At 40.4% G+C, this 27,175-nt stretch overlaps 1 protein-coding gene across 15 annotated transcripts in view; it reads right to left on the minus strand.

Annotated features, from left to right (window-relative positions):
* NRXN1 (neurexin 1) overlaps nucleotides 1–27,175 on the minus strand; it is a 1,267,446-nt gene that overhangs the window by 607,656 nt on the left and 632,615 nt on the right. For all 15 annotated transcript variants that reach the window (XM_050951741.1, XM_050951740.1, XM_050951749.1 and 12 more), the window contains 3 exons: nucleotides 23,459–23,581; nucleotides 15,215–15,596; nucleotides 14,216–14,406 (listed from right to left, as the gene is read on the minus strand). In XM_050951741.1, the coding sequence (XP_050807698.1) occupies nucleotides 14,216–14,406; nucleotides 15,215–15,596; nucleotides 23,459–23,581 (696 nt within the window). The remainder of the gene's footprint in view (nucleotides 1–14,215; nucleotides 14,407–15,214; nucleotides 15,597–23,458; nucleotides 23,582–27,175) is intronic.

Genomic DNA, 27,175 nt, shown 5'->3' on the forward strand with positions numbered 1-27,175 from the left:
AGAGGGCAGTGGGCACAGCTGGCCCCTGGAGTCTATAAACGCTAGTTGGGATTTGACCCTCAATGAACCGATGTGGGGAGGGAGGGGGACGGCAAGGTGGAAGTTTCGCCTAGGGCACAAAATATCCTTGCACCGGCCCTGCCCCAGGAGGTGCGTGCACCCCAGGTTAAGAACCACTGCACTAAACTGATAAGATCTGCATTTTAATTTAATTTTAAATGAAGCTTCTTAAACATTTTAAAAAACTTGTTTACTTTACATACAATAGTTTATAGACTTATAGAGAGAGATCTTCTAAAAACGTTAAAATATATTACCGGCACGCAAAACCTTAAATTAGAGTGAATAAATGAAGACTCGACATACCACTTCTCAAAGGTTGCCTACCCCGATCTAAGTTATGTCCACAGCCTCCACAGCACATGCATTGTAGCATGAGGCTTTTCAAACCTGCCCATGGCAGGGTACTGTTGTTTTTTTCCATCTTCAGACACTATTACCCTGGGACCAAATCTTCTCTTCCAGCATTTGCCTCTGCCATTCCCTAGGCCACTCACCTGCTCCAGACTTAAAAGGTGTGACCGTGTTACACCACCCCTGCAATATAATGTGTCCCTTGTTCACAAACCTGCTTCATGTTAGTTCCATGAGAGGATGAACTCAGTCTGCTACCAGACAAGTTATCGAGAGAAGAGGAAAAGCACACAGTGTGGTGGCTTAGGCCCACTTTTTGTCACCTGTGAGACTTTATTATTAGTATCACATAGGAACTTGTATCTTGTATGGTCAATGGGACACTTTTGGGAAGAAAAGTAAGGTCTTTGGGATATTTCCTCTCTTGTAAGTGCAAATTCCAGCAGCTCCAAAACCCTTCACCTTAGCAACTGCAAATGGAAAGGACAACTTCACTGCCAGAGTTTTTGGATAGTTTTCACTGAATTATTTGCTCTTTCAAGTGCTTTGGGATACTACCAGTTGTGCACTGTGTCAGGTGCTGCCTTCTTCCACACTTTCCACACTGCTAACAAAAAAAGGCAAAGAGGTTATATGTATTTACAGGACTAGAACTGTGTAATTACAGGAGTGAACCTGGGTTAGAATGTCACTCTCTTTGGGGGAAATATATGCCCTCAGCCCTATTGCCTGGCTCATTTCCGTCCCATCCGTAATACAAGGTTGGCTGAGATCTGCTGCTCATAGCACAGAGGATGTCTTCCACTGTGCCTTCCATACCCTCTATCATGAGGAAAAATGCTTCCATGTGGTTGTTTACTGGGCTCTCTCTATATCTTCATTCCTTTTCAGCATATAGCACAGATTACAGATCTGCTTATCAAGAGAATTTATCAATGATATTCCTCCCCCTTGACTGACACTACTCATTCTTTTTAATATTCATGGGAGCTTTGAACACTATGTCATACACCAAAGGCAAATAGATGAGTTAGGTGCCAGAGTTTTAGAAGTTTTGATGGGCACAATGAGAAGAAGCATAGTGCAGATTCTTTTGCTTCTAATTTGACAGTATGTCATATTCCAGATTAGAGGTAAAACTCCTCAGACCTGCTGCTCCACTTTTTTCCAACTCCCCTGATCATACTGTGCTACCCACTACCTGCTGCCTTGTGGACTTTCCTCACCAGTCTTCAGTCTCCTCTTCTGCCATCCACCACTTCATATCTTTGCTGCACCTGCTGTGCTATCTACCACTGTCCCCCTTGTGCTGCTGCTATGTCGTTTCCCCTCCCTGCTGAATTTTCTCACCCAACTCACTGCTGTAGAGTAAACCTATTTATGTTGGATAAAAACTTCACATTTCACAGAAACTATTCTAAAAAGGGGGTGGAGCTAAGTGGTCAGAAACATGAGAAGGAAGATGATTGTAGCAGTTGAGTTTTGAATAGAGTAAAGGGAGTGCTAGGGAGAGGGGTGTCTAAGTCACAATGTCTCTCAGGACTACTCTTGGCATGGTGCAGCTTAGCAACTTTGATCAAGAATGCACCTAAAGCCAGAATCCAGCTCTTAAATATCAGATTCTGATACAAGAAACGGATACAATAAAACTAGTGCCGGCTCCAGCTTTTTTCCCCACCCCAAGTGGTGGAAAAAAAATGAATAACCCGATTGAGCTGCTGCCAAAGTGCTGCCGAGGAGCAAGACAGTGAGCGAAGGACCCGCCGCCGAATTGCCACTGATCTGGAATGGGCCAAGTGAGCTGCCGCCGAAGTGCCACCGCTGCTGCTTGGGACATGCCGCCCTGACAATGGACGCACTGCCGCCCCTTTCCATTGGCCGCCCCAGGCACCTGCTTCCTTCACTGGTGCCTGGAGCTGGCCCTGAATAAAACACACCAAAGAGAACTGACAACCCCAGTGATAGTACTTCTCCTGACTTTAATATTTTGTTAGGAAGAGGAAGTGGAAGGCATCAGTATCGACAGAGATTAAGCAGATTAAAAACTAAAGCAATCTGTTTGTCCAATGTACTATGAGGGAAAGTTGGTGGTGCATGCTAAATACTAAATAATAAAATCTAATTGCCACATAAATGTGTGTGGTAATCCATCTCTCACAGAATCTACTCTATGCCAATTACTTCACACTGCAGGGAGGAGGTTATGCTGTGAGTGGGGGTGAGGTGTTCAAGCATTCCAAATGCCCTTTAATGTACTCCTGCACTCAACACACCTGCAAACTGCATACAACACTTAATACTGGCCCAACTTATGTTTTCAAGAGGTACACAAAAAGGGATTCTTCTGTATGTAGATCATCCCTGTCCAGATGAAAGAGAGATTTTCAGGGATCAGTCATCTCTCCAGAACTCTTCCCCCTTCCTAAGGCTTCACGTGGTCCCCTACATAGACCATTAAGCAGTTATCAGATGTTAAAAAGCTTTGACACTCTGAATGTGTACTGGGATAGAAGTGAAAGGCTTAGTATCCTATTACCAAGCCCCTTACCCCTCCAATTGCCCTCCAATAGTCTACAAAAACTATTACATGAATCAGCTACTACTGCAATGAGGCTGCTTAGTCAGCACTCCAGGACCCTTTAAGGGAGTTACACAGTACTACTAGTACTGCATATTTTGAAGAAAAGATTTGGAAGATGCCTCTCAGAGAATTCAAGAAGTAGGTTCAAAAAAATCTAGCTCAGATAGGCTTAAATCAAGTTAATGGGTTTATTTAGAGATGAGGAAAAACTGTCAATTCTTGGGGGAAGAGTTTTAGGCCATGACTGCAGACAGATAGACCTCCTCAAAAGGTTCAGATACTGGTAATTAGAATACATTTTGAATAACCTCTTAGATGCATTTCAAAAGCTTCACACATTACTGGTATAAACCTATGAATTTGGACATTTCAGAAGGCTTCAGAGGACAGCATCCGGACCACCTAAATCAACTGGGTGCTGAGTAGATGAGTTGGGGAGTGGGGACAGAAGGAAAGAATTTCCCCAGCTACAGAGCAGCTACAGAATTGCACTGCAGAGGCTACTACACTGTAGCCAACTATAGAGATTTTATTGAGACTATCTTGACCTTTGGTGATTTTCTTAAATCCATAGCTTCTGGAGTCATTTGATTATGAGTATCTCAGCTTTGATTAAAACACAAGTTTCTAGTCATCACAGCTTTAGAAAAAAGCTTGAAAAAGTGACCCCCCGCCGCTAAAGGCTCAAACACTAGAAGATCATAGAATCATAGGATATTAGGGTTGGAAGAGACTTCAGAAGGTCATCTAGTCCAGTAGTCTCCAAAGTGGGGTGCATGCACCCCAGGATGTGCGCAAGAGGATCCTTGGGGGTGCGTGGCAGGAGAAGTGCTTTTTTTTTTTGCTTCAGCGCGGCAGGGGGCGTGTGCTCAAAAATTTTTTACTGATAGAGGTGTGTGATCAAAAAAGTTTGGAGACCACTGATCTAGTCCAATCCCCCGCTCAAAGCAGGACCAACCACAACTAAATCATCCCAGCCAGGGCTTTGTCAAGCCTGACCTTAAAAACCTCTAAAAATGGAGATTCCACCACCTCCCTAGGTAACCGATTCCAGTGCTTCACCACTGTCCTAATGAAATAGTGTTTCCTAATAGCCAACCTAGACCTCCCCAACTGCAACTTGAGATCATTGCTTCTTGTTCTATCATCTGCCACCACTGAGAACAGCCAAGCTCCATCCTCTTTGTAACCCCCCTTCAGACAGTAGAAGGCTGCTATCAAATCCCCCCTCACTCTTCTCTTCTGCAGACTAAATAAGCCCAGTTCCCACAGCCTCTTCTCATAAGGTGGTAGAGGAATCGCTATTCTTGGAGGTTTTTAAGGCCCAGCTTGAGAAAGCCCTGGCTGGGATGATTTAGTTGGTGTTGGTCCTGCTTTGACCAGGGGATTGGACTAGATGACCTCCTGAGGACTCTTTCAACCCTAATAGTCTATGATTCTAAGTCACCTGCCTCTGCCCCCTAATCATTTTCATTGCCCTCCATTGGACTTTCCCCAATTTGTTCACATCCCTTCCGTAGTGGGGGGCCCAAAACTGAATGCAATACTCCAGGTGTGGCCTCGCAAGTGCTGAATAGAGGGGAATAATCACTTCCCTCATTCTGCTGGCAATGCTCCTACTAATACAGCCCAATATCAAATCAAAAGAACCACAAAATTAGTATTTTTAAAAATGCATGGTTCTTATGCAAATCTTATTATTTTTGTGAAGGGCAACTAATGATTTCTGAATGCTTGGCATTAGTAATACTGCAAGTGCAGACCAATGGCTGGAGTAGCTTTCATTCACCTGCACACTGTGGCAAGGCACCCCTTCTGCCTCACCAGGGCCTGGGGTAAATCAGCTCCCCCTCCACTCTGGAGTGTATCTGTCTTCCCTCTTTGGGGTTTGTTTCTCAGAGCCTTCCCGGTAGGCCTCAGGGCAGGCCTGAGGAGTGCTTCTCTGTCGAAGAAAAGGAAAAAGTCTGTAACGCACTGAAACAAAAAGGGCCCCTCACTGGGCAGGTGTTGTCCTGTTACTGGTCCCGGGGTGTCAGTCCTTCCCTAAACAGGCACTGGGTTTGGGGTGTCTTCCCTATGGACACCGTCTGAGTAGGTAGTAGCATAGAGTTTCCATGGCCCGCTTGACAGCAAGGCATTTCTTCTCTACCACGGCATACCTTTGTTCTCTGTACAGGAGTTTCCTACTAAGGAATAGGACTGGATGTTCTTCCTCTCCTAGCATTTGAGAAGGTACGGTTCCCACTCCAACCTCAGAGGCATCCGTTTGTAGCACAAACTCTTTCTCAAAGTCTGGCGTTACTACTACTGAATTACTACAGAGGGCGGTCCTCAGATCTGTAAATGCTTCTTCAGCAGCACTGGTCCACTTCACTATTCTGGGCCTCTGGCTTTTATCAGGTTTGTCAACGGGTACGCTCTGGTAGCAAAGTGGGGAATGAATTGCCTGTTGTACCCTACTATTCCCAGAGATGCTCTGATCTGTTTCTTCCAGACTGGTCGGGGCCAACTTTGTATTGCTCTAACTTATTCAGTTGAGGCTTCACTACACCCCTTCCGATGATGTAACCAAGGTATTTGGCTTCAGCTAGCCCTATTGCACATTTGGAGGAATTTGTAGTGAGACCTGCATCCCTCAGGGTATCCAATACTGCCTCCACCTTTTCTAGGTGCGTCTCCCAGTTTGAGCTACGTATGACCACATTGTTGAGGTAAGCAGCCGCATACTTGGCATGTGGATGTAACAGCTTAATCATGAGCCACTGGAAGGCTGCAGAAGCCCCGTGTAATCCAAAAGGGAGGAGAGTATATTGGTACAATCTTTCTGGTGTAGAAAAAGCAGTCTTCTCTCTGGCTTCCTTGGCCAGAGAGATTTGCCAATAATCTTTGGTCAGGTCGAGGGTGGGAAAGGAATCGTGCTTTTCCCAACTGGTCGATTAGCTCATCTACCCGAGGTATAGGATAAAGGCATCGAACTGTGACACCTCATTTAATTTCTGGAAGTCACTGCAGAATCTCATGGCGCCATCTGGCTTAGGTACCAGAATGATTGGACTGGACCACTGACTATGGGACTCCTCAAATGATTCCTAGCTCCAATATACTCTTAACTTTGGTCCTAGTCTCCTCTCTTTTTGCCTCTGGGATCCAGTATGGCTTCACATTCACCTTTACTCTGGGGTCCGTGATGATAGGATGATGAGTTTCAGTGGTTCTGCCTGGCTTCTTCAAGAATACATTATGGTTTTGCTAAACCATATTGGTGACTTCTGCCTGTTGTTCAGGGGTCAATTCAGGGGATATTCTTACTTGCCCCAGTGGTTTGTTTTCTTGGGTCTCTAGGGTGATCACATAAGATCCTCTGTCCTGCCAGGGTTTCAACATGTTGACATGGTAGATCTGCTCCGGCTTCTGGTGATCTGGCTGTCGAACCTTATAATTGACCCCCTCCCCAAAAAAAAAGGCTTCTGTTATTTCGTGTGGCCCCTGACATCTGGCCTGGGGCTTGCTTTCAGCTGTGAGCATCAGCCCCATTACCCGATCACCTGTCTGAAACTTCCAGACCTTCGCCTGGCGATTGTAATAGGTCTGTTTGGCCTTTTGTGTTTTCTCCATGTGTTCCCGCACTGTGGGGGTGACCTGGGCTATCCTGTGCCGCAACTGTATCACGTGTTCAATAACATCTCTCCTCTGGTTAGGCTGTTCTTCCCAGTCCTCCTTGGCAATGTCCAGTATGCCGTGGAGATGGCGACCGTATAGCAGCTCAAAGGGGGAGAACCCTGTGGATGTTTTGGGAACTTCCCTTATGGCAAACATCAGGTGAGGTAGGAAGGTATCCCAGTTCTTCCCGTCCCGGCTCACCACTTTCCTTATCATGCTCTTCAGAGTCCTATTAAAGCATTTGACGAGGCCATCAGTCTGTGGATGGTAGACTGACATTTGTAGGGCCTGTATGTGGAGCATTGCACACAGGTCCTTCATCAATTTTGACACAAAGGCGGTTCCTTGATCCATTAAGATCTCTTTGGGTATCCCTACCCTAGAAAAAATTTGACTTAATTATTTCACTATGGTCTTAGACATTATGTTATGGAGGGGTATGGCTTCTGGGTATCGGATGGCATAGTCTAGAAGAGCGAGCAAGCACTGATGGCCTTGAGTTGACTTCTCCAGTGGGCTATCAGGTCCCTGGCTATCCTCTCAAATGGGACTTCAATAATTGGCAGAGGTACCAGAAGGGCACTTATGTGCGGTCATGGGCCATGTAATCAACATTCTGGGCAGGAAGAGCAACATTGTCAGATCTCAATATAAACTCCTGGCCAAAAGAACCTTCATAGGATTCGGTCAAGGGTTTTCTTTATCCCCAGATGCCCTCCAAAAAAATGGCTATGAGCGAGGTCCAGCACTGCTCTCTGGTGTCTTCAAGGCACCAGGAGCTGCTCCACTTCTTGCTCTTGCATTTGGACTACTCTATATAACAGGTCCCTCTTTATCATGAAGCATGGCCCTGAGCCTTTGTGTTTCCCCTCCACTGGTACCCCAGTCACCTCAACTACCTCCCTTCTAATATTGTCATACAGTGGATCATCGGCTTGGTCTTGCCTGAAATTTCTAAATGAGGGCCAATATGCTCAAAATCAAGGGGATGTATTTTTGTTTCCCCTCCAGGGTTGGCCTCAGCAGAACTGGGTCCAGCTTATGGCTCATCAACAACCTGAGTTGCCCTCCTGCCAGCTGGATGAAAATGCCTCCCTACGAGTGCAACCTTTTGGTTCCTAGCCAAGATCCTGGTTCCCAACCTTTTGTCCGTCCTCCTTTCTCACCTAGTATTCTGGGGCTTCCCAGTTGCAGAGAACAAGTCCTGGGCAAATTCAGAGAAAAACAGGAGAGGGCTACCTACTGGGGCCACAGTATCACTCCTGGGGTCACTACCCTCCTCAGACTCATCCACTGGAAGTAGATTCCCAAAGTCTCGTCCAATGAGGATTGGATATGGGAGTTGAGGGACCACCCCTGCCGCAGTACTCCCCTGAACTGCAATTTGTACAGGGATGGGTGGATAGTATTTGACAGTGCCATGTACACAGGTTATCCCTGTGTGTTTGGCCCAAGATAGCTGGTCCTGTCCTACTAGTTTCCCTGAGACCAGCATGACAGCACTCCCAGAGTCCACTAATGCAATGGTATTTATGCCATTCATCTTAATTGGTCGCGTGTACCTATACAGGGTCATCACAACCAACAAAAGGTTGATTAAGCCACGTGGGACTGCATGACCACCCAGGTTGCATTGCATGGACTCCTCAGTGTTAGGACGTTGGGCCACGATATGCCCAAGTTCTCTGCAAGCATAACACCTATATCCTGCGTGAAATATCCTCCTAATCTTTGGGCTATAACGCACCGAAACAAAAGGGGAATACTTTTCCCTGAGCCCCTCACTGGGACAGGTGTTGTCCTGTCACTAGCCCCAGGGTGTTAGTCCTTCCCCTGAACAGGCACTGGATTTTGGGTGTCTCCCCTATGGGGAGGAGTGCAGTCTCTCACACTGGAGAAGCTTATCTCCCTGCTGCCCCCAGCCTTGCAGCAGTTTGTCTCCCCTCTCTCCCCACAGCAGAAGAGAGATTTTAACAGGTTTCAGGCAGCTCTTAATTGCACTCAGATGTTCCTAACTGACCTGAAGTAACACAGGTCAATTAGGGACACAGACTCTCTATGGAAAGCAGAAATGGAAGCCTACATTATAGCAAATCCTCAGGACACACTCTTGACTTACTTGCCTACTCATGGAGAATACCACAAAGTAGGATTCTATGCTGCAAAGGAACTATGTATCTCTTAACTCCTACCCCACTTCCTCTACACATTTCAGTCACACTAGTACCACTGTCATGGTACATTCTGTAACTAGGAAAGTACTGGCAGGGTTTGCCACTGTATGTGGGGACCTTAGATTTTAGGGGACAGGATGTGAGTCAGGTTATGAAGAAATATGGCGGATGACATCTCACCCATCATGTTTACAGGTAACAGTATCTGGAATTCTGCCTCTAGAAAAAAAAAGCTATTTCTGCATGTAGAGTTCACATCCCTCTGCAAGGTCACTGGAATTAACTTATGCATGTTGATTTGGGAAAAGTTCATGGCTAATGCTTGTTCATTTGTACAAGTCTGCATTTTTAAATAAAATGTTGTTCTTTGCTTTTCAGTAAAGCATTGGGTCTTGGGCTACTTCTACACTACCTAGGGTGTGATTCCTAGGTCTCAGACCCACTCATGCTCGCTCTCATCGAGGCAGAATTCTAAAAATAGTACTGTAATTGCAATAGTATGGGCAGTGGTGAGTGGTGGCATGGGCTAACTGCTCTGAGTACATACAAACCGATCTGAACCTTGTGGGTATGTGGGCCACCAGTCTGTGCTGCCACTCTCCTGTGCTACCACAGTTTCACTACTATTTTTGGCCTGCTAACTTGATGTGAGATACACAAGTAAATCTACGCAAACTAGCTCCAAGTGTAGATGTAGCCTTCATAAAAGGGAAAGACCAGAGACCTTATGAGAAGGAGAAATACATAATGTGGTAAAATTAATACAGGGCTGATTATAAAACAATAGGAACAAATGTTGTAGAAAATTGAAATCACTTCAGGTTCAATTTCCACTGCTAGAACAATTCACTTTTCCATTAACAAGATGGTTTAGTTCAGCCTTGCAAAATTTTATCCGCTCTATCCACTCACCCAGCATGAGTAACATATTTTGACAGCCAAGTAAAATATTATTAGGTTATTTCATTATCACCAGGCATCATGGTAAAAGATGCAGATTTGTGCACACATGGGCTACTAAATCTTCATAGCAAGTTTGAAAGGATGTTTTAATTCCTAAGTAGGGGCATTGGGCCAAATATATACATCTCTGAAATCATTGGAGTTACACCAGCAGTGAATTTGACCAGTTTCCTTTCAGACGTTTCAGATTGTAGGCTGTTCCAGACTGTTAAAGAGGCAGAAGAGAAGGAAAATGAAAGCAGAAACATTGCAAAATCGAATGAAGGGACAGACGACAGAGGGCCTGAGCTGAAGCAAGAATGGAGGCATGGAGCACCCAAGCTATCAATGAGATATCCTTGAGGCTGCACAAGTAGTTCAGGCAGATGCAGGTCAATGTCAAACTGATCTGAGCTGGAACAAAATGTTTCAACGTTTCTGAATCAAAATTTATTTCAACTTTTCATTCTGTGGGGAAAAAAAAGACATTTCAACTTTTTGTTCTGATTTTGGATGAAAGCAAATGTTGAAGTATTGGAATTTCCTATGGTAAAGTAATTCTAATTTTTGGCCTAAAAAGTTAAAGTCAGGGTCAAGCATAATGCTGAGATTATGCACTGTAGAGACAAATGGCTGGTTAAAGTTTAGGAGAGAAAGAGGAGACAGAGTTATGTTTGAGGATGTTTCTCTTCCAAAGATGTACATCTGCTTTTGAAGCATTTAATAGAAAGAAGAGGAGACAAAACCATGAGATGGGTTTATAAACACAGGCAAAGGCTGAAGACAAAGCAGTTACAAAAGGCAGTGGTGCTCGAACAATTTGTATAGCGGTGGTGCTGAGAGCCATTGAATCAAACTAAGCTCTGTATATGATGAAAACCACTTCAAGGTAGCGGGTGCAGCAGCACTCTGAGTTCCAGCACCTATGACTCAAGATGTTGAAAAATTTATAGTTGAATGAGGACAACATTTTCCTTTGGCAGTAGTAAGGGACCCTGCAAATGATGAGCCCTCAGTTATACCCAGGCAACCCCTCAGCTTCACTAAGATTGTTGAATTATTTTAAACACAGCACGCAGGTCACCCAAACTTGCATGGTTTCTGAGAGCACAATGTCAAGTACAGGAAACAAAGAGGAACAAAAGTACATTTAGAGAAGAATGCTGGAACCTTTAAATTGTGGGCTGGACTTTACGAGTGTGTGAACCATATGAGATATACTGAAAACAGGACAGGGAGTATAACTAAAAAACTCACACCGAAGAAAACTTTGCTGTAATTCTGCAGGCATGCATGCCTGAATTATGCTGCTTTTGTTGTTAAGACTCATTTCTCTTCATAGACTGTTATAATTGCACATACAAATACAGGAACAAATCAGAATAATGAAGCATTAACCCAGTCTGCTCATTTTCTCTTCTAAAAGAAATAACCCATTTTTTCCATTCTAAGCACACTAATACTTCTCCATTTCCTGTTTTGTTGTTTACTTGAATATCCAGCAGTTGATGGATATTATGACTATGTCTACACTAGGGAATTTAACAAAATGATTTCAACCAGTGCTTAGCTCCCATTCAGCTGAACTGGTGTCAGAAGTGGTGGGGGCCAAGGTAAACAAGCTTCCCATAGGCAAGCACTTTTGTACACATTAGTGTTCCTGCTAGCGCTAACTCCAATTATGTTGAACTGGAGGTAGAACCTGTGGAAGTTTGGCTGTGCTTAACATGTACAATCAAGTTAGCAGGACTACTCATCTGAGTCATGTTAAATAGATGCATAAGTGTTTGCAGGATCAGCATGTAATACAATAGAGGAGTGCTACTGTCATTTAAAAGAAATAAAGAATAGTATGAAAGAATAATTCAAAAGGGAATAAAAAAAGGAAGAGGAAATACCAGTGAAACGTAATGGGGCTTTCCCAATATAGAATGCCCAGTCTCCCATTTGACTTGTTCAGCTTTATGAAACAAAACCCCCACTCACTTTATATGTCCTATATCATGATTTAATTATGTTGACGAAACAAGACATACTAATTCATTAAAAATAAAAACCCTCAAACACATAGTACTGCTGGCGAGAGAAAGACTGAGAACCTGCATTATGATAGAAAGTCTGTTTGATCAAGGTCACTTACTGTATCATGAAGATTGTTATTATTTTACCCAAAGATTTTTTGCTGTGTGGCAAACTACATAAAAATTCCACCAAAAAGTCAATGTCTAATATAATTCACCTCCCTAGTTTAAAATGTTGATACACTTTTATACTCCTTTGTGCACTGAAATGCTGCAGCCTCAAAGTTAGCATATCCATGAGCAATGGATGTGTTTGCATGCAGAGAGAATATTGTGGAATTTCAAATGTGAAGAAAACAAAGGAATGTTGGATTTCATAGTCTATCCTGTCAGGAGCATTTATCTTTCCATGAATACAGCAAGCAGCATATTTTGTGACATAATAGTGCCCTCTAGTGTCTTATTAATATAATATCTTTAACTCAACTAATTTTTATAAAGTAACAATCAAAAAACCCAACAACATTATATCTGAACAATATTAAGATGTAGCTGTGACACAATAAAATAAGTAAAAAATGTTTAACTTCTCTTATCAGCTCATGACAATATGCATATTCCAAGTTGTATCTATCTGTTTAATATACACCTCTACCCTGATATACCACGACCCAATATAACACGAATTCGGATATAACGCGGTAAAGCAGTGCTCCAGGGGGGCAAGGCTGCATGCTCCAGCGGCTCAGAGCAAGTTCAATATAATCTGGTTTCACCTATAAGACAGTAAGATTTTTTGGCTCCCGAGGACAGCGTTATAACGAGGTAGAGGTGTACTGTCAAAATCTGGTTTTATAGTCACATATATATTCTCTCTCTCTCTCTCTTTCTCTCTCACACACACACACACTTGCAGAGCCAGAATAGCTATAGAAAAACAAGCTGGATTTTTTTCTGTCTCATTCTTCAACAATAACTTTGAAAATCTGATTCTGATTCCTGAATTGTAATTGTCCGTAATTAGAGCAAAGATATAGAAAGCAGAAAGAACAGTGTTTGATTTTCAAATGCCCCAATGAAGCTGCAGCACGAGCAATTAGAAAATCTTGATTAGACTTGTAAACAAAGCATTTTTGATAAGGAAGACACTGATGGAAAAGTGAAATATCAAACGTGAAATACCATAAAATCCACAGTAATTACCAATGCCAGCTCATTATCTTTAACTCAGAAGGTGGTTAAAAGAAAATGCAGTGAGCTCAAGATGGAATATTAATATCAGCTTTGAATTTCCTGAATTTTGCCAATTAGTATCATAACCTGAATGTTATGAAATGTAGATTTCTTCATCTTAATTTATTAGTTTTGTATCTTCTAAGAAATATATTTTTAAAATAAAAGAAGTTATAAAATACAGAATATTCTACCATAAAATAAGAATGAATTTTCCTGGTTATATATAATGTGTAGAAAATTTTTTAAAAATACATATTTACACATTATTTCAAATATGCATTGTAGTCATCTGATACTAATTGATTCCTTAAGAGCCATTCTTGCCAATCAAATTACTATTTAGTTCACTCACTCACACAAAATTTGGTTGACAAGATTATCTTTAAAGCAGTTATATATTTAAATAAGATCTGTACCTACACAAACGTACACATATATTTAATGTGCCAGGCATCTGATATTTCAAAATGTAACTCTTATTTGAGAACTAGCAAAAAACTGTGCTTTTTACGCACGATATTATCTCAAATTATAAGAATTAGCATGTGACTGAACAGAGCACTCAGGGTAATAAAGTATTTACTTCCCTCATTTACAAGCTCTAGCAAATGGGCTGTATGGGAAATACTAAATAACGGGCTTCAGGTCAGAATTTCTCCCAAACCACAAGTAAGGACAGGGCAGTTTTATAATGTCGTTACAGTTCTACTCCAACTCTTGGACTGTGCTCTCTGTGAGTGTTTGTGGCATCTAGGACTGTGAAAAGAATTTTTAGAATTCTACAGTGAAGATGTGATTCTCAATTTAATTCTGTAGAATTTTAGAGTAATTTCTATAGATTTATTTAATTCCTATAGATCTTTACTGCTTTCATCCTTATTAATTTCAGCTATTGGATTTTTTTTCACAGGGTCTGAAAGCCTTGTGTTCTTTCCACTCTCATGTCTTCCTGTCTAGTGTAAAGTTGAATTTTTTTCTCTACATTTTTGGTCTTACATAACCATGCAGAATTACTGAATTGAGAGTGTAAGAATAATGAGAAGAAACTGATTTCACGTGGACATATTCATTATTATCAGTTATAGTAATCTTTATATAGCACCATAAACTTAAATTACTCTTGACAAATATAACTATCCATATGCAAAGTATCCCACCATACATTACACAAGAATTATTGTACTTACTTTTGAGGTCTAAGTTTCTGGCTCCTGCTGTGCTTTGTGTTGTGATTTTAGTGTCAATCTTCACAGTATGAAGATTATTGGTATCCCTCGATATCATCACATTGTGCCACTGATTGTCATTCAGAGGTTTATTAGAACTTCCTTTGATGAGATTCGCACCATTTCCCAAATCAAACACATAGTGTAAATACCTGGATAAAGAACATTTTTTTAAAAAAAAGTTAGTTTTTCTTGCATACCTGAGAAGGTACAAATTAAGGCACCCTATATTTTGTTTCCTTTTTTTTCCCCCCCAGTTTCACTGGAAAGGGAGGAGAATAACCTTGAGTATGAGAGTCTGGATGCTCAAGTGGGTAAATGAACCTAGCTCCAGTGAAATCAACACTGACTTATTCTAGATCAGGGGTCGGCAACCTTTCAGAAGTGGTGTGCTGAGTCTTCATTTATTCACTCTAATTTAAGGTTTTGCGTGCCAGTCACACATTTTAATGTTTTTAGAGGGTCTCGTTCTATAAGTCTATAATATATAACTAAACTATTGTTATATGTAAAGTAAATAAGGTTTTTAAAATGTTTAAAAAGCTTCATTTAAAATTAAATTAAAATGCAGAGCCCCCTAGACCAGTGGCCAGGACCCGGGAAGTGAGAATGCTGCTGAAAATCAGCTCACGTGCCGCCTTCGGCACCCGTGCCATAGGTTGCCTACCCCTGTTCTAGCTGAAGATCTAGCCCCAGGTTTCTAACTATTGCTGAAGCAGCAGGTTGCATTAGCATTATTTTTTGTCTATGTCCTATACAAACTATATTATTACTTGCTTTTCACATTTTACTAAGTTTCAGCCTGAAAAGAAAAAAAGATTCAGAGAATGTTTACCAACCAGATTCTAAAAAGTTCGGGAAGTCAAGATTTTCAACCTAAACCTCATGATTTCAACATGTTTAAAGACTGTAAAAGAACCCAAACTATTTTGCTTATGGCACGGTTAGCTGTGTACATACCCTTTAACTAATTCAACTACAATGAAATCATTTCCATCTCCACTGTTATAAAGTATCAGTCCATCCAGTGATGTTGTTTTGAACTGGAAAAAAAGGTGCATAGATGTGTAGGCTTGTAGTGTGGCCAGTGCAACATAGCTTGCTTTTGTTTTGAAGGTGACAGGATCTGCTATGATATTCCTGAACCCAAATCTGGCATTTAGCTCACAATAATCAATGTCTCCATTTTTACATAGGTCAATGTATGCCATGCCGTTAAACGTGAGACTCTGCAGATGTCCAATGAAATTAGAGGGAACAGAGGACAGGTAGCGGCGTTCTGTTATTATTCCTGTCTCTATGTTATGGAATTCCAGTCTCGTGTGATCACCAGCCATTTGACCTTAAAACAACAATAATAAACAATGTTAGTGTCTGAAATGGATGCAGATGAAGTGACTGCAAATCCATAATAATTTTAAAACCTGCAGGACTGTTACATTTTAAAAACATACAGGCACAGATAAACATAAAATTATCTAAACTGATCCAAAGCCTATTAAAGTCACTGGAAGATTTTCTGTTGCCTTCAATAGGTACTGGATCAGGCCTCAATGTGCACCACAAACATGTGCACAATAAGCCTAGCTCTACACTACAAATGTACCTTGGTATAAGAACGCTGCTGAGGGGTGTAAAAAACCCACACCTCTGAGGACACAGTTATACTGATCTAAACTCCAGTGTAGACAGCACTATGCCAACAGGAGGGCTTCTCCTCTCAACATAGCTATCACCTCTAGCAGAGGTGGATTAACTATGTCAACGGGAAAAACAGCACCCTTTTAAGTGTAGATCTGCCTTAATATTGTTTGTTACTGAGATCATAGATTCTGGTTGCCTTCAGCCACCTGTGCAGATTTCTTTTATCAGGAGCAAGTTTAATCTATGTGGCATATAGTGTATGGGACTGCAGCTGAGGCTAAAATGAGATAAGCGCTACAACCAGTCTAAAAATTTTGGGTCACATCTGAAAAATAGTTTTTGTCACCCTTTTCCCAGGAGGCCTGGGTCAACAATAGCATCACACTCCCTGTCAGTACCCGCCTGAGCCAGGGAAGCTAATGATCCAAACTGCGGACCAAATTTCAGTGATGAATCTGGGTCACATGCCACCTGAGGCATATTGTGCATATGCAAAGACTCATAGATTCATAGACTCATAGGTCAGAAGGGACCAATATGATCATCTAGTCTGACCTCCTGCACAAGGCAGGCCACAGAACCCTACCCATCCACTTTTATAACAACCCCTAACCCAGGACTGAGTTATTGAAATCCTCAAAATTGGTTTGAAGACCTCAAGCTGCAGAGAATCCACCAGCAAGCGACTCATGCCCCACGCTGCAGGGGAAGGCGAAAAACCTCCAGGGCCCCTGCCAATCTGCCCTGGAGGAAAATTCCTTCCCGACCCCAAATATGGCGATCAGCTAAACCCTGAGCATGTGGGCAAGACTCCTTTCCCCTCCTCCCTCAAAAATAACTCATTATTTTCACACAACTATCCAAAGGTATTTTGGAGCACGTTAGCAACATTCACAGATTTATATGGTGACATCCTGCCCCCACTGAAGTGAACAGAAGTTTTGCCATTGTCTACAGTGGGTCAAGGATTTCACCCAAAGATTTTAAAAAGTCACAAGAGATTATGATGATGATCTGCTAGGATGGGTAGAGATGGTGTCCCTAGCTTCTGTTTGCCAGAAGCTGAGAATGAACAACAGAGAATGGATCACTTGATGATTACCTGTTCTGTTCATTCCTTCTGGGGCACCTGGCATTGGCCATTGTTGGAAGACAGGATACTGAGCTAGATGGACCTTTGGTCTGTGCCAATATGGCTGTTCTTATGATCTAGTCTGACCTCTTGAATAATAGAGTCTATACAGACCCTCACCCAGTAATTCCTGCATCAAACTCAATAACCTGTTGTTGAACTAGACCCTATCATTTAGGAAATATATCCAGTCCTGATTTAAAGATTTCAAGTGATGGAGAATCTACTATATCCCCATGAGTTGTTCCAATGGTTAATTATCCACTTTGAATTTGTATCATTTCAACTTCCAGCCACTGTATCTTCTTATGCCTTTGCCTGCTGGATTAAAGAGCCCTCTTCCACTGGAAACCTTCTCCTTGTGTAGATACTTACAGACCCTAAACAAATAATCTATTAAACTTTATTTCAGTAAGCTAAGTTGACCAGGCTCCTTACATCTTACACTGTAGGGCATGTTTTCCAGCCTTCTTGTGGTTTTTTTGAACCCTTTGCAATTTTTCCAACATATCTTTCTAGATTTGGACAGCAGAAATGAATGCAGTATTCTAGTAATGGTCTCACTAATAATCCCTAATGATTGTTTGGATCATATCACAAAATGAACCAATTCATGTGCCATAAAAAGGTGTACTGGAGAATAGGAGGGTTTGGGTGGGAGGAGGTGAAGTATTCTTAGTACTCTCAGAATCCTGCTGAGGAAGCATAGTCCAGCTTACTTGTTCTTTCCAATCTAGTCACTGTGTTACATTGGTTTATATCAGTTTATTGGTAGGCTATTTTCACAAGGAAATGGGTAGACAATAATTTTTTTGGTTTAATAAAGGTTCAGAATCTTCTGTACATTTGCAGTTGTTCTCCAGATCGGTGGTAGCAGGGGAGAACATGCACCAATTGTGCAAAGCCAGAAGTCAGGCTCTAACAGCATACCTCCCTTGAATGTATTCCTCATGTTTTGTCAAAGAGCCTGAAAAGCAGGGTTTCAGTGGGTTTAGACAATTAGGGCAGGTAACGTCTTGCAGTTAGCCTCTTATCTGCATCCTTTCAGTTGTACACATATGCATGGCCCAAGCCACATTTACAGCCTACACATTTTTACATATGTCAGCTTTATGATGCAGCTTGGGTGATTAATTTAAAATCTATATTTAATCAAAATATATACCAGAGAGCTCTCAAAAGAAATTGTTAAAACAAGACAAAATCCATTTCCCTGTGTGCATTACTTACTTCCTCCACTTCACTCAGGCTGGACAGGGAAATTGAATTGTTCAGATACACTTTTGTGCATATAGTCAGTTTCGCCCTCTGGCTCATGTACTTAGCACAGTGGTGCAGTGTTTGGGTTCCTAGTATTACAGGAGTTGGTTTACATTTAAACAAAACAACTAAAAACCTCTTTGTAGATAATTTAAACACAATTCATAAAAAACATTTCAATCCTTATTTCAATTTGTATAAATCTTTTCTTACAAAACCTTTATTCTGGGCTGATGTTATTTGACACTTTCCCTTCTAGTTTTAGTGCCTATGTCACAAAATGCACATGTACATGCTGCACCACAGGCCTGCAATATATATTACCTGACCCTTACACAGACTTGTAAGGCCTTTCAAAGTTTTCCAGCTTGCCTTTGCTGCACTCAAGCACACAGGATGAAATTTACTTCACTTGCAAAATAACTAGGCTCAGCTCTGACCCCACACTACTTAAGTGGATGTTTTGCCTTGACTTCAATGGGTACAGGAGCCAACAGTCAAAGGATGCTACACATGTGAAATTTACACAGTCAAAGACATAGGGTGAAATCCGTCAATGTGTTGGGGTCAATACGTATAAAAGTGAATTCTTCAAGATCTCTTGATTTGCCTTGGCTCACCTTCCTCATCACTCTGTATGCTAGTCCAGACACTCCTCTTGAGGTACACAAACAAATGAAAACCCATATTAACCAACTACAGAGCTACTACTGGCTCAACAACTACAAATAAAGGTGTTCTGGTGCCTTATGAAAACTATGAAAAACATTCTGTCCTGCTGCTGGCAGTGAGGTTCATTATTTATTTCTATTCAAATAAATTTGGTAGGAAACTGAAAAATTGTTTATTTAGGGTCAAATTCAGCTTTTGGAAGAGTGTGTATCAGTTCTCACTGCAAATAACACAAGTTGTATTCATAGTTGACAACTACATTTTCCCCCTAAAAGTTCCTTTTACTAAACTGCTGCTGCTTATTTTTCACTTGTGCTATTCCTAACTTGGAATTTCTTTGTGAGGAAAAAAGCCGCCTCATATCACAATTTCCCATGAAATGAAATTTACACAAAAAATTATTTTGGGTTAATAAAAATATTTAATTCAAAATTTTAAAATATTTTGTTTCACTTTTATGTTTTATATTATAATATGTTAAGATTAGAGGTAGAATATAATTAATATAATATAAAAAATGGTGACTGGTATTCCAAATGGCTATTTGGAATTGGCATTCTAATTGGTAATTGTCAGATGGTAGCTGGGTTGGAATTGGTTATTGGTATTGTAAATTATATAATTCAAAAATAAAAATACAGTATCTAAAGAAAAAATAGTTATTAAATGAAAAATCAAAACTTAGTATTGAGTTTTTTCTAAAACAAAATGCTGTCAAAATTGACACGTTCCCACAGAATGCTTAGATTTCAAGTTGACATTTTCCAATAGAAAGGTGTTCCATTGAAAATTTTTCTATCACCTCCATTCCTCACCCAGAGTCTTAGGCTTCAGTTCTGCTGTCAATTACACTGTATGTCAGTTATGACTGTATCTATATCCACCAATCAGATGAGATAGTTACATTAGGTTGTGGCCTTCCCACCATTCATAATTCCACTCTGCTTTGCCCTGCAGTGACAAACCCTTCTGCTCATTCTCAATTAATCAAGGGTCTGTCTTTTTTCTTTAGCATAAGAATAAAATACATCCCACAATCTGGGCTCATCACTCACTCCTCTCCCTGAATGTGTTAATTGTACAAGAGAGGCTAATACAACTATAGATCTAAAATAAGTCTCCACATCTTTTGTAACTCCTACAGTGGCCTCCAACAGGGAACAACCCTGTAGCTCCTGCCTGGTGAGCTAGTCATTTTGTGAACTTGTCAATGAAAAGATTTGGCAAGCAGCATGCATTGTCTTTTCTGGCCCGTAAAGGCCACATATCTTTCAGCATTATCAATAAGTCTCAGCATACGTTTATTCATATGCTAAAATATGTATCCTTCCCTACTCATTGAACTTTTACTTTATATATTTATAGACAAAATACTGTAACTGTGGCTATCTAGAAACTAAGTATTTTTTTAAAGCACCTAACTGACTTAGGCTACGTCTACACTACAGGATAAATTCTAATTAGCTTAAACCGATTTTATAAAACAGATATTATAAAGTCGATTGTGCGCGTCCACACTAGGCACATTAATTCGGTGGTGTGCGTCCATGGTCCAAGGCTAGCATCGATTTCTGGAGCAGTGCACTGTGGGTAGCTACTGTAAAATAATGAGGCTAATAACTTCGATTTGCGTCCACACTAACCCTAATCCGATATAGTAATATCGATTTTAGCATTACTCCTCTCGTTTTGTAGGAGTACAGAAATCGATTTAAAGAGCCCTTTAAATCGATATAAAGAGCAGTGTAGTGTGGACGGGTGCAGCGTTAAATCAATTTAACACTGTTAAAATCGGTTTAACAGCGTAGTGTAGACCAGGCCTTAGGAACCTACCGATCAGTCACTTAGTTGTGTTTGAAAATTTTGCTGTTTAGGGCTGCCACTATGCTGCATAGCTAGTCAATCAGAATTGTAATTGCAGGGATAGAGCTCTCATTCTCATGCTCTGAAAGCCCTGGCCCCAAATGCTTGAGCTTAAGTAGAAGCAATTTAGGAGCTATGACAGCAGTTCAGCAGTCCTAATTCAATCCAGTAGATGAAATGTAGCACATTAGCCAATTCCTACAATGTTTTTCCTCAGTGTATGGTCTTATGTATCATAAAAGCGGTTTTCAAAAATCATTGGACCAGGTGCTTAAAATAAAGCCTTTCTAGAAGTTATGCTTTAGCCAACCACAAGTTACTGGGCTCAATCCTGGAGTAGCTGGATGGAAGTTAGTGGCCTGTGATATACAGAAGGTCAGACTAGATGACCTAATGGTCCCTTCTGGCCTTAAACTCTATGAATCCTTTTTTCTATGTGGCATAGGAATAGGATGAAAACAATGGAGACACTATTGGGAGAGAGTTGAACTTTTTTGAAGAGGAAAGCCAGGGCCACACGTAGGCTTAAGCGTCTCATGAATTTTTAGAATGCTTTCACATGAAAAACCCCTGCCCACTGGGAAATCTGAAGACATGTCCCAAAGATTTTAGAGCTCAGGAACAGCAGCAACTATGCATGGCAAAATACTTGAGTTTAGGGATGCTGAGAGCAGTGCTAATTTGTATTCTGCACCTTTGACTCCCTATTGGAAAAAGGTGACAGTATGCCATTGGAGTAGGGGACCCTTTGGCAGCAGGAGTGAGTTGTGCTGTAAGAAAGAGAAGAGGCCATGCCACAACATGGCAGTGCAGGTTCCACATGCAGAAAGCCTAATGCTCACTGAAGTGGGGACAGATATCCCACTGATTATCAGACTCAGTGTAAATGGTAGCCCCAATGTCTTTCAAGTGTTCTTCAATGCCTTCCCACCAACTGCACAAGGAAACAATTTTAGGAGGATTTCTTCCCTTCACAAAGGGAGACACACTTGTCCCATTATTTTGAAAGAGAAAATTAAATGTTTTCAGATTTTCCAACTGTCAGTTAACTTTTGATTGGCAGGATTGAGCCTAATTTCCCTTCAGGGCAATAGCTGATGTAGCTCAATGTAACAGAAATTAGGGTCTGCCTTAAATTTTAAAATAAAATGTTATATTACCAGCACAGATTTAAATAAATAGCTTTCTTTTTAATACACCAGAATGTGAGGCATTTTGGAGAAGTGATAGCCCTGGAAATCTAATCTGTCAAGCAACCGTAGGGCTGGAGCCCAAGCCCACTAAAGTCAATGAAAAGATGCTTATTGACTTTCATGGATCTTTGACCATAACCCTGATATCTAATCATAATTGGATTTATCCATATTAAATCAGTGTCACGGAAATTTCAAGACCAGAACTTCACAGCCTTAATGGCACATGAACATAGGTTTATTTAATCTTTTTTTTTTCCATTTAATTGTAATCACTTTAATAGAATTTAAGAAACACTATAGATTCTAGTATCCCAAAAATCTTTCCCGTTGCCTTCAATTAAATGCTGACCTTTTGCTGAAGCCATTCTGAACAAGTGGAAAGAAATTTCAGAGAAAAACAGACCTTCCTGGTATTTTTGTAATCTAGATGAAATGAAAACTTGGCAATAAGGAGAATAGAAAAAAATATGGAAGTTTTTAGATGTCACTTTTTATTCAGTTCAGAACAGTTTCTTCTACCAAAAAAAAAAAAAAAGAGGTCACATAATTAACTCTATGGTCTTAGCTGCCAGATTAAACAAATGCACAATCATAATAAAACTCCAGTGCCATTTTTATTCATTTCAAACCAATTAATTCACTCTTTTTTAGGCAACTCCCTTTCGTAGGAGATCATCACAAAGTGAATCACATATACTGCGTAAAATTCTGCCCCACCTTCAGTAGACCACCTCTGGTATTGTTTAATTCTAGAGAATGTACTTTTATATCAATGTTCTTTACCAGTATTTTTAGGATGAAAGGTCAAATAGAAGTCCTCTCTAATATCACCTAATGTACCTGTTATTGTTTGTGCTAAAGTGTTTGCAGCACCTTCTAACTTTCACATTTCTCGATGACTATATATTACCATTTTGACATAAAAGACAATATTATGGCCTAATATGTATTTATTTAAGCTGGGTAATGTAAGACTTATTAAAAGTTTGGGCACAATTTTTTCCCCTACAATTGGAAACATCTGTGAAATTCATTCCGTGCACAGGGCCTGGCATGTAACTGCAGTTTAAATTGGATATGAGTGGTGCAGAGGGCATTTTGATTGTCTTCTATCATTGGATAAATTCCTCCAAACTCCCCTCAGGGCCCTATCAAACATCCACTGAGCTCAACAGAAAAATTCCCATTGACTTCAGTGTGAGTTGATCTAGCTCTAAGAAAGTAAAGATAGTGTGAAATGTGATGATTTTCTGGTTGTATCTTGTGATGGTCATTAATTGTTGCACAGCATGCATTTTGGATCCTAGCCAATGTCTATTAAAATCAGTGGAAACACTCCCATTAACTTTAATGGGCTTTGAATAAGGGCCTTTTTTTCTAAAATTTTTATGTTTTGTCATATTTCCCCCAGTAAGATGAAGTATAACTGCACACTACCTGTCATAGCTTGTTGGTCATCCACCATTAACTTTAAACTTTTTCCTCGACGAACCACACGTACCGTGTGCCACTCATTATCATTGAGGTTATAGCCAGCAAAAAGGGTTTCTGGACCTTTGCCTGTAGAATATGCCAAACAGTCATTATGGAATATTTAAATCAGTCAACATATGAACCTCAGAGAGAGAAAGGAGAGAGAGAGACAGAGAGAGAGAGAGAAAGAGAGAGAGACTGGCTGGACCAATGTTAAAATTCATTGAAAGTTATAACAAGCAAGAAAAGTGGCAAGCAAAGTATATACAAATCTCAAAATATAGTACCATTACATTAGGACACTTTTAGCATTATTTAATGCTAAAGCAAATATAATGAACCAGGCTGTCATAAATAGGCACAGTCAATACATGCGTTTTGGTTGGATGTTTTAAAGCTCATACATAATGGGATAGATTTGGGTCTCAATCCTGTACTCAGGCAAATAGACCTTCATGTCATTTGGATTACTGTTGTAAGAAAGAATATTAATCTAAACTGGGTTTACAATAAACATAACCAGCCCACTGGTGAAAGGTGCAGACCAGATCTGTGATTAAAATAATTTTAATCAAGTCACTTCCTCTATTTGATTGTAGGTACCAAAGCAGTAAGTGAGGCTTGGTTGGATCTGTGGGAAGGTCAGTGTTATCACCCTTACTTTCACTAAATGATTCACTAGCATCCCCTAATAAAAGTCTTCACTGTTGTCATTCAACACTTCAACATCCAAAGCGCACCTTTCTTTTTCACACTGGGACACCCATCTTGTAAACTGCCATTTTGTAAGCAACTTTATAGATTGACTTTCATTGAAAAGTTGTAAGAATTATTCAGTTTAAAAAAATCTATGTGCTTTAAATGTAGACGTGACATTTGATCTGGGATAACACAGTTGCAACCACTAAAAACCATAAATAATGAATATTACGGAAAATGCCTCCAAGAATGAAATGACTATGGAAATTGCACAGTAGAATATTATGATCAGTGAATGGGGATCTCAGATGGGGCAGGGTAAACAAGATCATGGAGTTTGTGGATCTCTTCTGAATTTTCAAATGACCCTGACACAGCAAGAGCAATATTACTATAATAATAAGCATACTTAATTAAAGCAATATTGAATGACTGAATGCCACAAAAGCAAGGGCAAGTTGGAGAAAGGTTCCTCTCCATCTATAACCCCTAAAATTATCTATATACATAATCTAACACCATTTTATATTGTTGCATACATGGCTAGCACACCAGGGTAGTGTCCTAACTGTTAAGGAAGGAGTTAGAAAACCACTTATAATGGAAGATCAGGCTAAATAAAGAGGGAGCTCTTTTCTCTAGCCCTGATAGCTGTGCACTCTACAAAAAGAATATAAATATTTAAATATAAAATGAGTCACTCCGGAAGTTATTAATTTCCTGATTAATTATATGACATAAATAACCACTCCCCACTTCATATAATCCCATCATGTTTTATGATTGTACATAATTTTTAGGGGCCATTAGATTTCATCCCACAGGAATGCAAAAAAGCCCCACAAACATTTGTTATTAGCCACCAGTTTGTAATCACCCTGCTGAGTAGCATGTCACTTGTAGCTGGATAGAAAGCATAAAAAGCTTAGAAACCATGTTAAAAGACTTCTGAGGGTGCTGTCTATGCTCAGAGGCATTTTAACTTCAAGCTTCAGTCATGACCGCAGGGATTCCGCATAGTCCAAACTCATGACCACAGGCAAGAACTGCATCTAGTTTTGAAGTTTAAATATGCCTTCTCATAACTGCAGGTGTTCACAGAAGCAGTTCAGTAACAAGTACATTTAGTGTGTGTGAGCAATGGTTTCCATACAGAAATGTGGGATTTTCAGGTGCATACACATTTTGTTTGGTTCAGCTATTTGGTTTCCTAATGTTTTAAGGCTTTCAAAGCAGCTCTGGAATTCACTCTCAACCCATTTTGGAACGAGTCCCTGCTGCTTTGTTTGAGGCTTTAAAAGCTGCACTTTGTTTTCATATTCTTTTCTTAATACAGGCATTTTTTTTTCAAACAAAAAGCCATCACCTAACATGGCTGTAGTGATCCCATGCTCGTTGCAATGTGGTTGGCTACAATTTGCAGGCACCCTGGTGTGGCTGCTCAGACTCCTTGCGCACCATCTCCCCTTGCCCACCTATGTGGAGCGTAAGTAGGAAAAAAAGTAAACAAATTGTAATCAGTAAAGTAGAGAGGGTATTATTCTGACTACACATGGGGAGGGGGGATAGATCTTCAGTAGATAACTTCACCCTGAATCACAGTTTCCGAAGGCTGATAACTGGTGCTCACTATAGAGGTTATTCTCTATTATTGCTATTACTTGACAATTCCCCATTAGACATATTGGACCAAATTCACCCTGTGTGTTTGCTTACATTTTCTAAAGCTCCTCCTGTGATGTGAGGAAAACCTTGGTTGGTAACTGCATGAAACCATTACAGGAATTGTCCTGTGAGAGCACTGGTTCTTCCTCAGCTGTTTAACACAGATTGCTCCTACATCTGAATATTGTATCTTCTGCACTTGATGTTTCTATACTCTATTGTTTCCAGATCTGTACAATCATAAAGCTCAATAAAAGTTAAAAATAACTGGGCAATTGTTATTCTAATACATTACTAACTGATATAACTTTTACTTTGAATAAACAACAAAAACAGACTAATAGCCAAATTCCATAATGTTGTCATCAATAGCATGTAACTGAAAACAATGGCTTTGTATTTCATAGAAGCTATATATGCACATGTGAAGGCAGAATGAATGTGCGTGCTCATATATTAGATACAGATATAACACACAATGAATTTTGCTGCCTCACTACACTCTGGCTATTAATTTCCTCTGCTGGGACTGCTTCTGACATTCTAAAAATCTGAGCAGCTTCAAACCACCTTTTTAAGAAAACAACCTGCCAGAGAAATCCACCGCACCCGTCTTCCCCACCCATCTCCCTATCTTTCTAATGTGGCATTTCTCCTGAATAATTATACTGGCCTGGAGTACCTGGACAGTTAAATATTCAGTCCTCGATCAAGAAACAATTTCTCTTTAGAAGCGTGACTCTGTGATTTGTATGGCTGCCTCTTTATTGTTTCTCGTTCATTTCCTGTTCAAGCATGTTCAGTTTGTAAGTAAAAAGATGGTTCTTTTAACTCACAGTATTATAAACTAAACCTGGGATCAAAAAGTCAATAGCGTTCTTTCTGACTCACTCATCACCAATGATAAAAAAAATCTGCAGCTGAGGCTTATTTAATGCTGTGAATGAGGAATGATCAAAAGGGGAATGTAGCTCATGATCTCAGAATTGCATAGAGCTTGCACTAGCAGAAAAAAAAACAGTAAATATGTATTTGAATCTGTAAAATAGGAAAGGCATTATTCTGACTACACCTGGGGATGGGGAGAGATCCTCAGCTGATAAAAATGGTCATAGCTCCATTCAATGAAACTATGAAAATGTATATCAGCTGAGGATCTGCCCCTTTGAGAAATGGTTGAATGAGATGGCATCATTTTTTAACGTGCACTTTTCTAAGCAAAACCTCGCCTTAAAAATCCAATATCTAATAGTGAATCAGGACTAAGAATATAAACTTTATATCCAGCATTACAATTAAACATACTCATGGAAGGTT

Source organism: Gopherus flavomarginatus, chromosome 4 (genome assembly GCF_025201925.1).
Source record: "Gopherus flavomarginatus isolate rGopFla2 chromosome 4, rGopFla2.mat.asm, whole genome shotgun sequence".
Lineage (NCBI taxonomy): Eukaryota > Metazoa > Chordata > Testudines > Testudinidae > Gopherus > Gopherus flavomarginatus.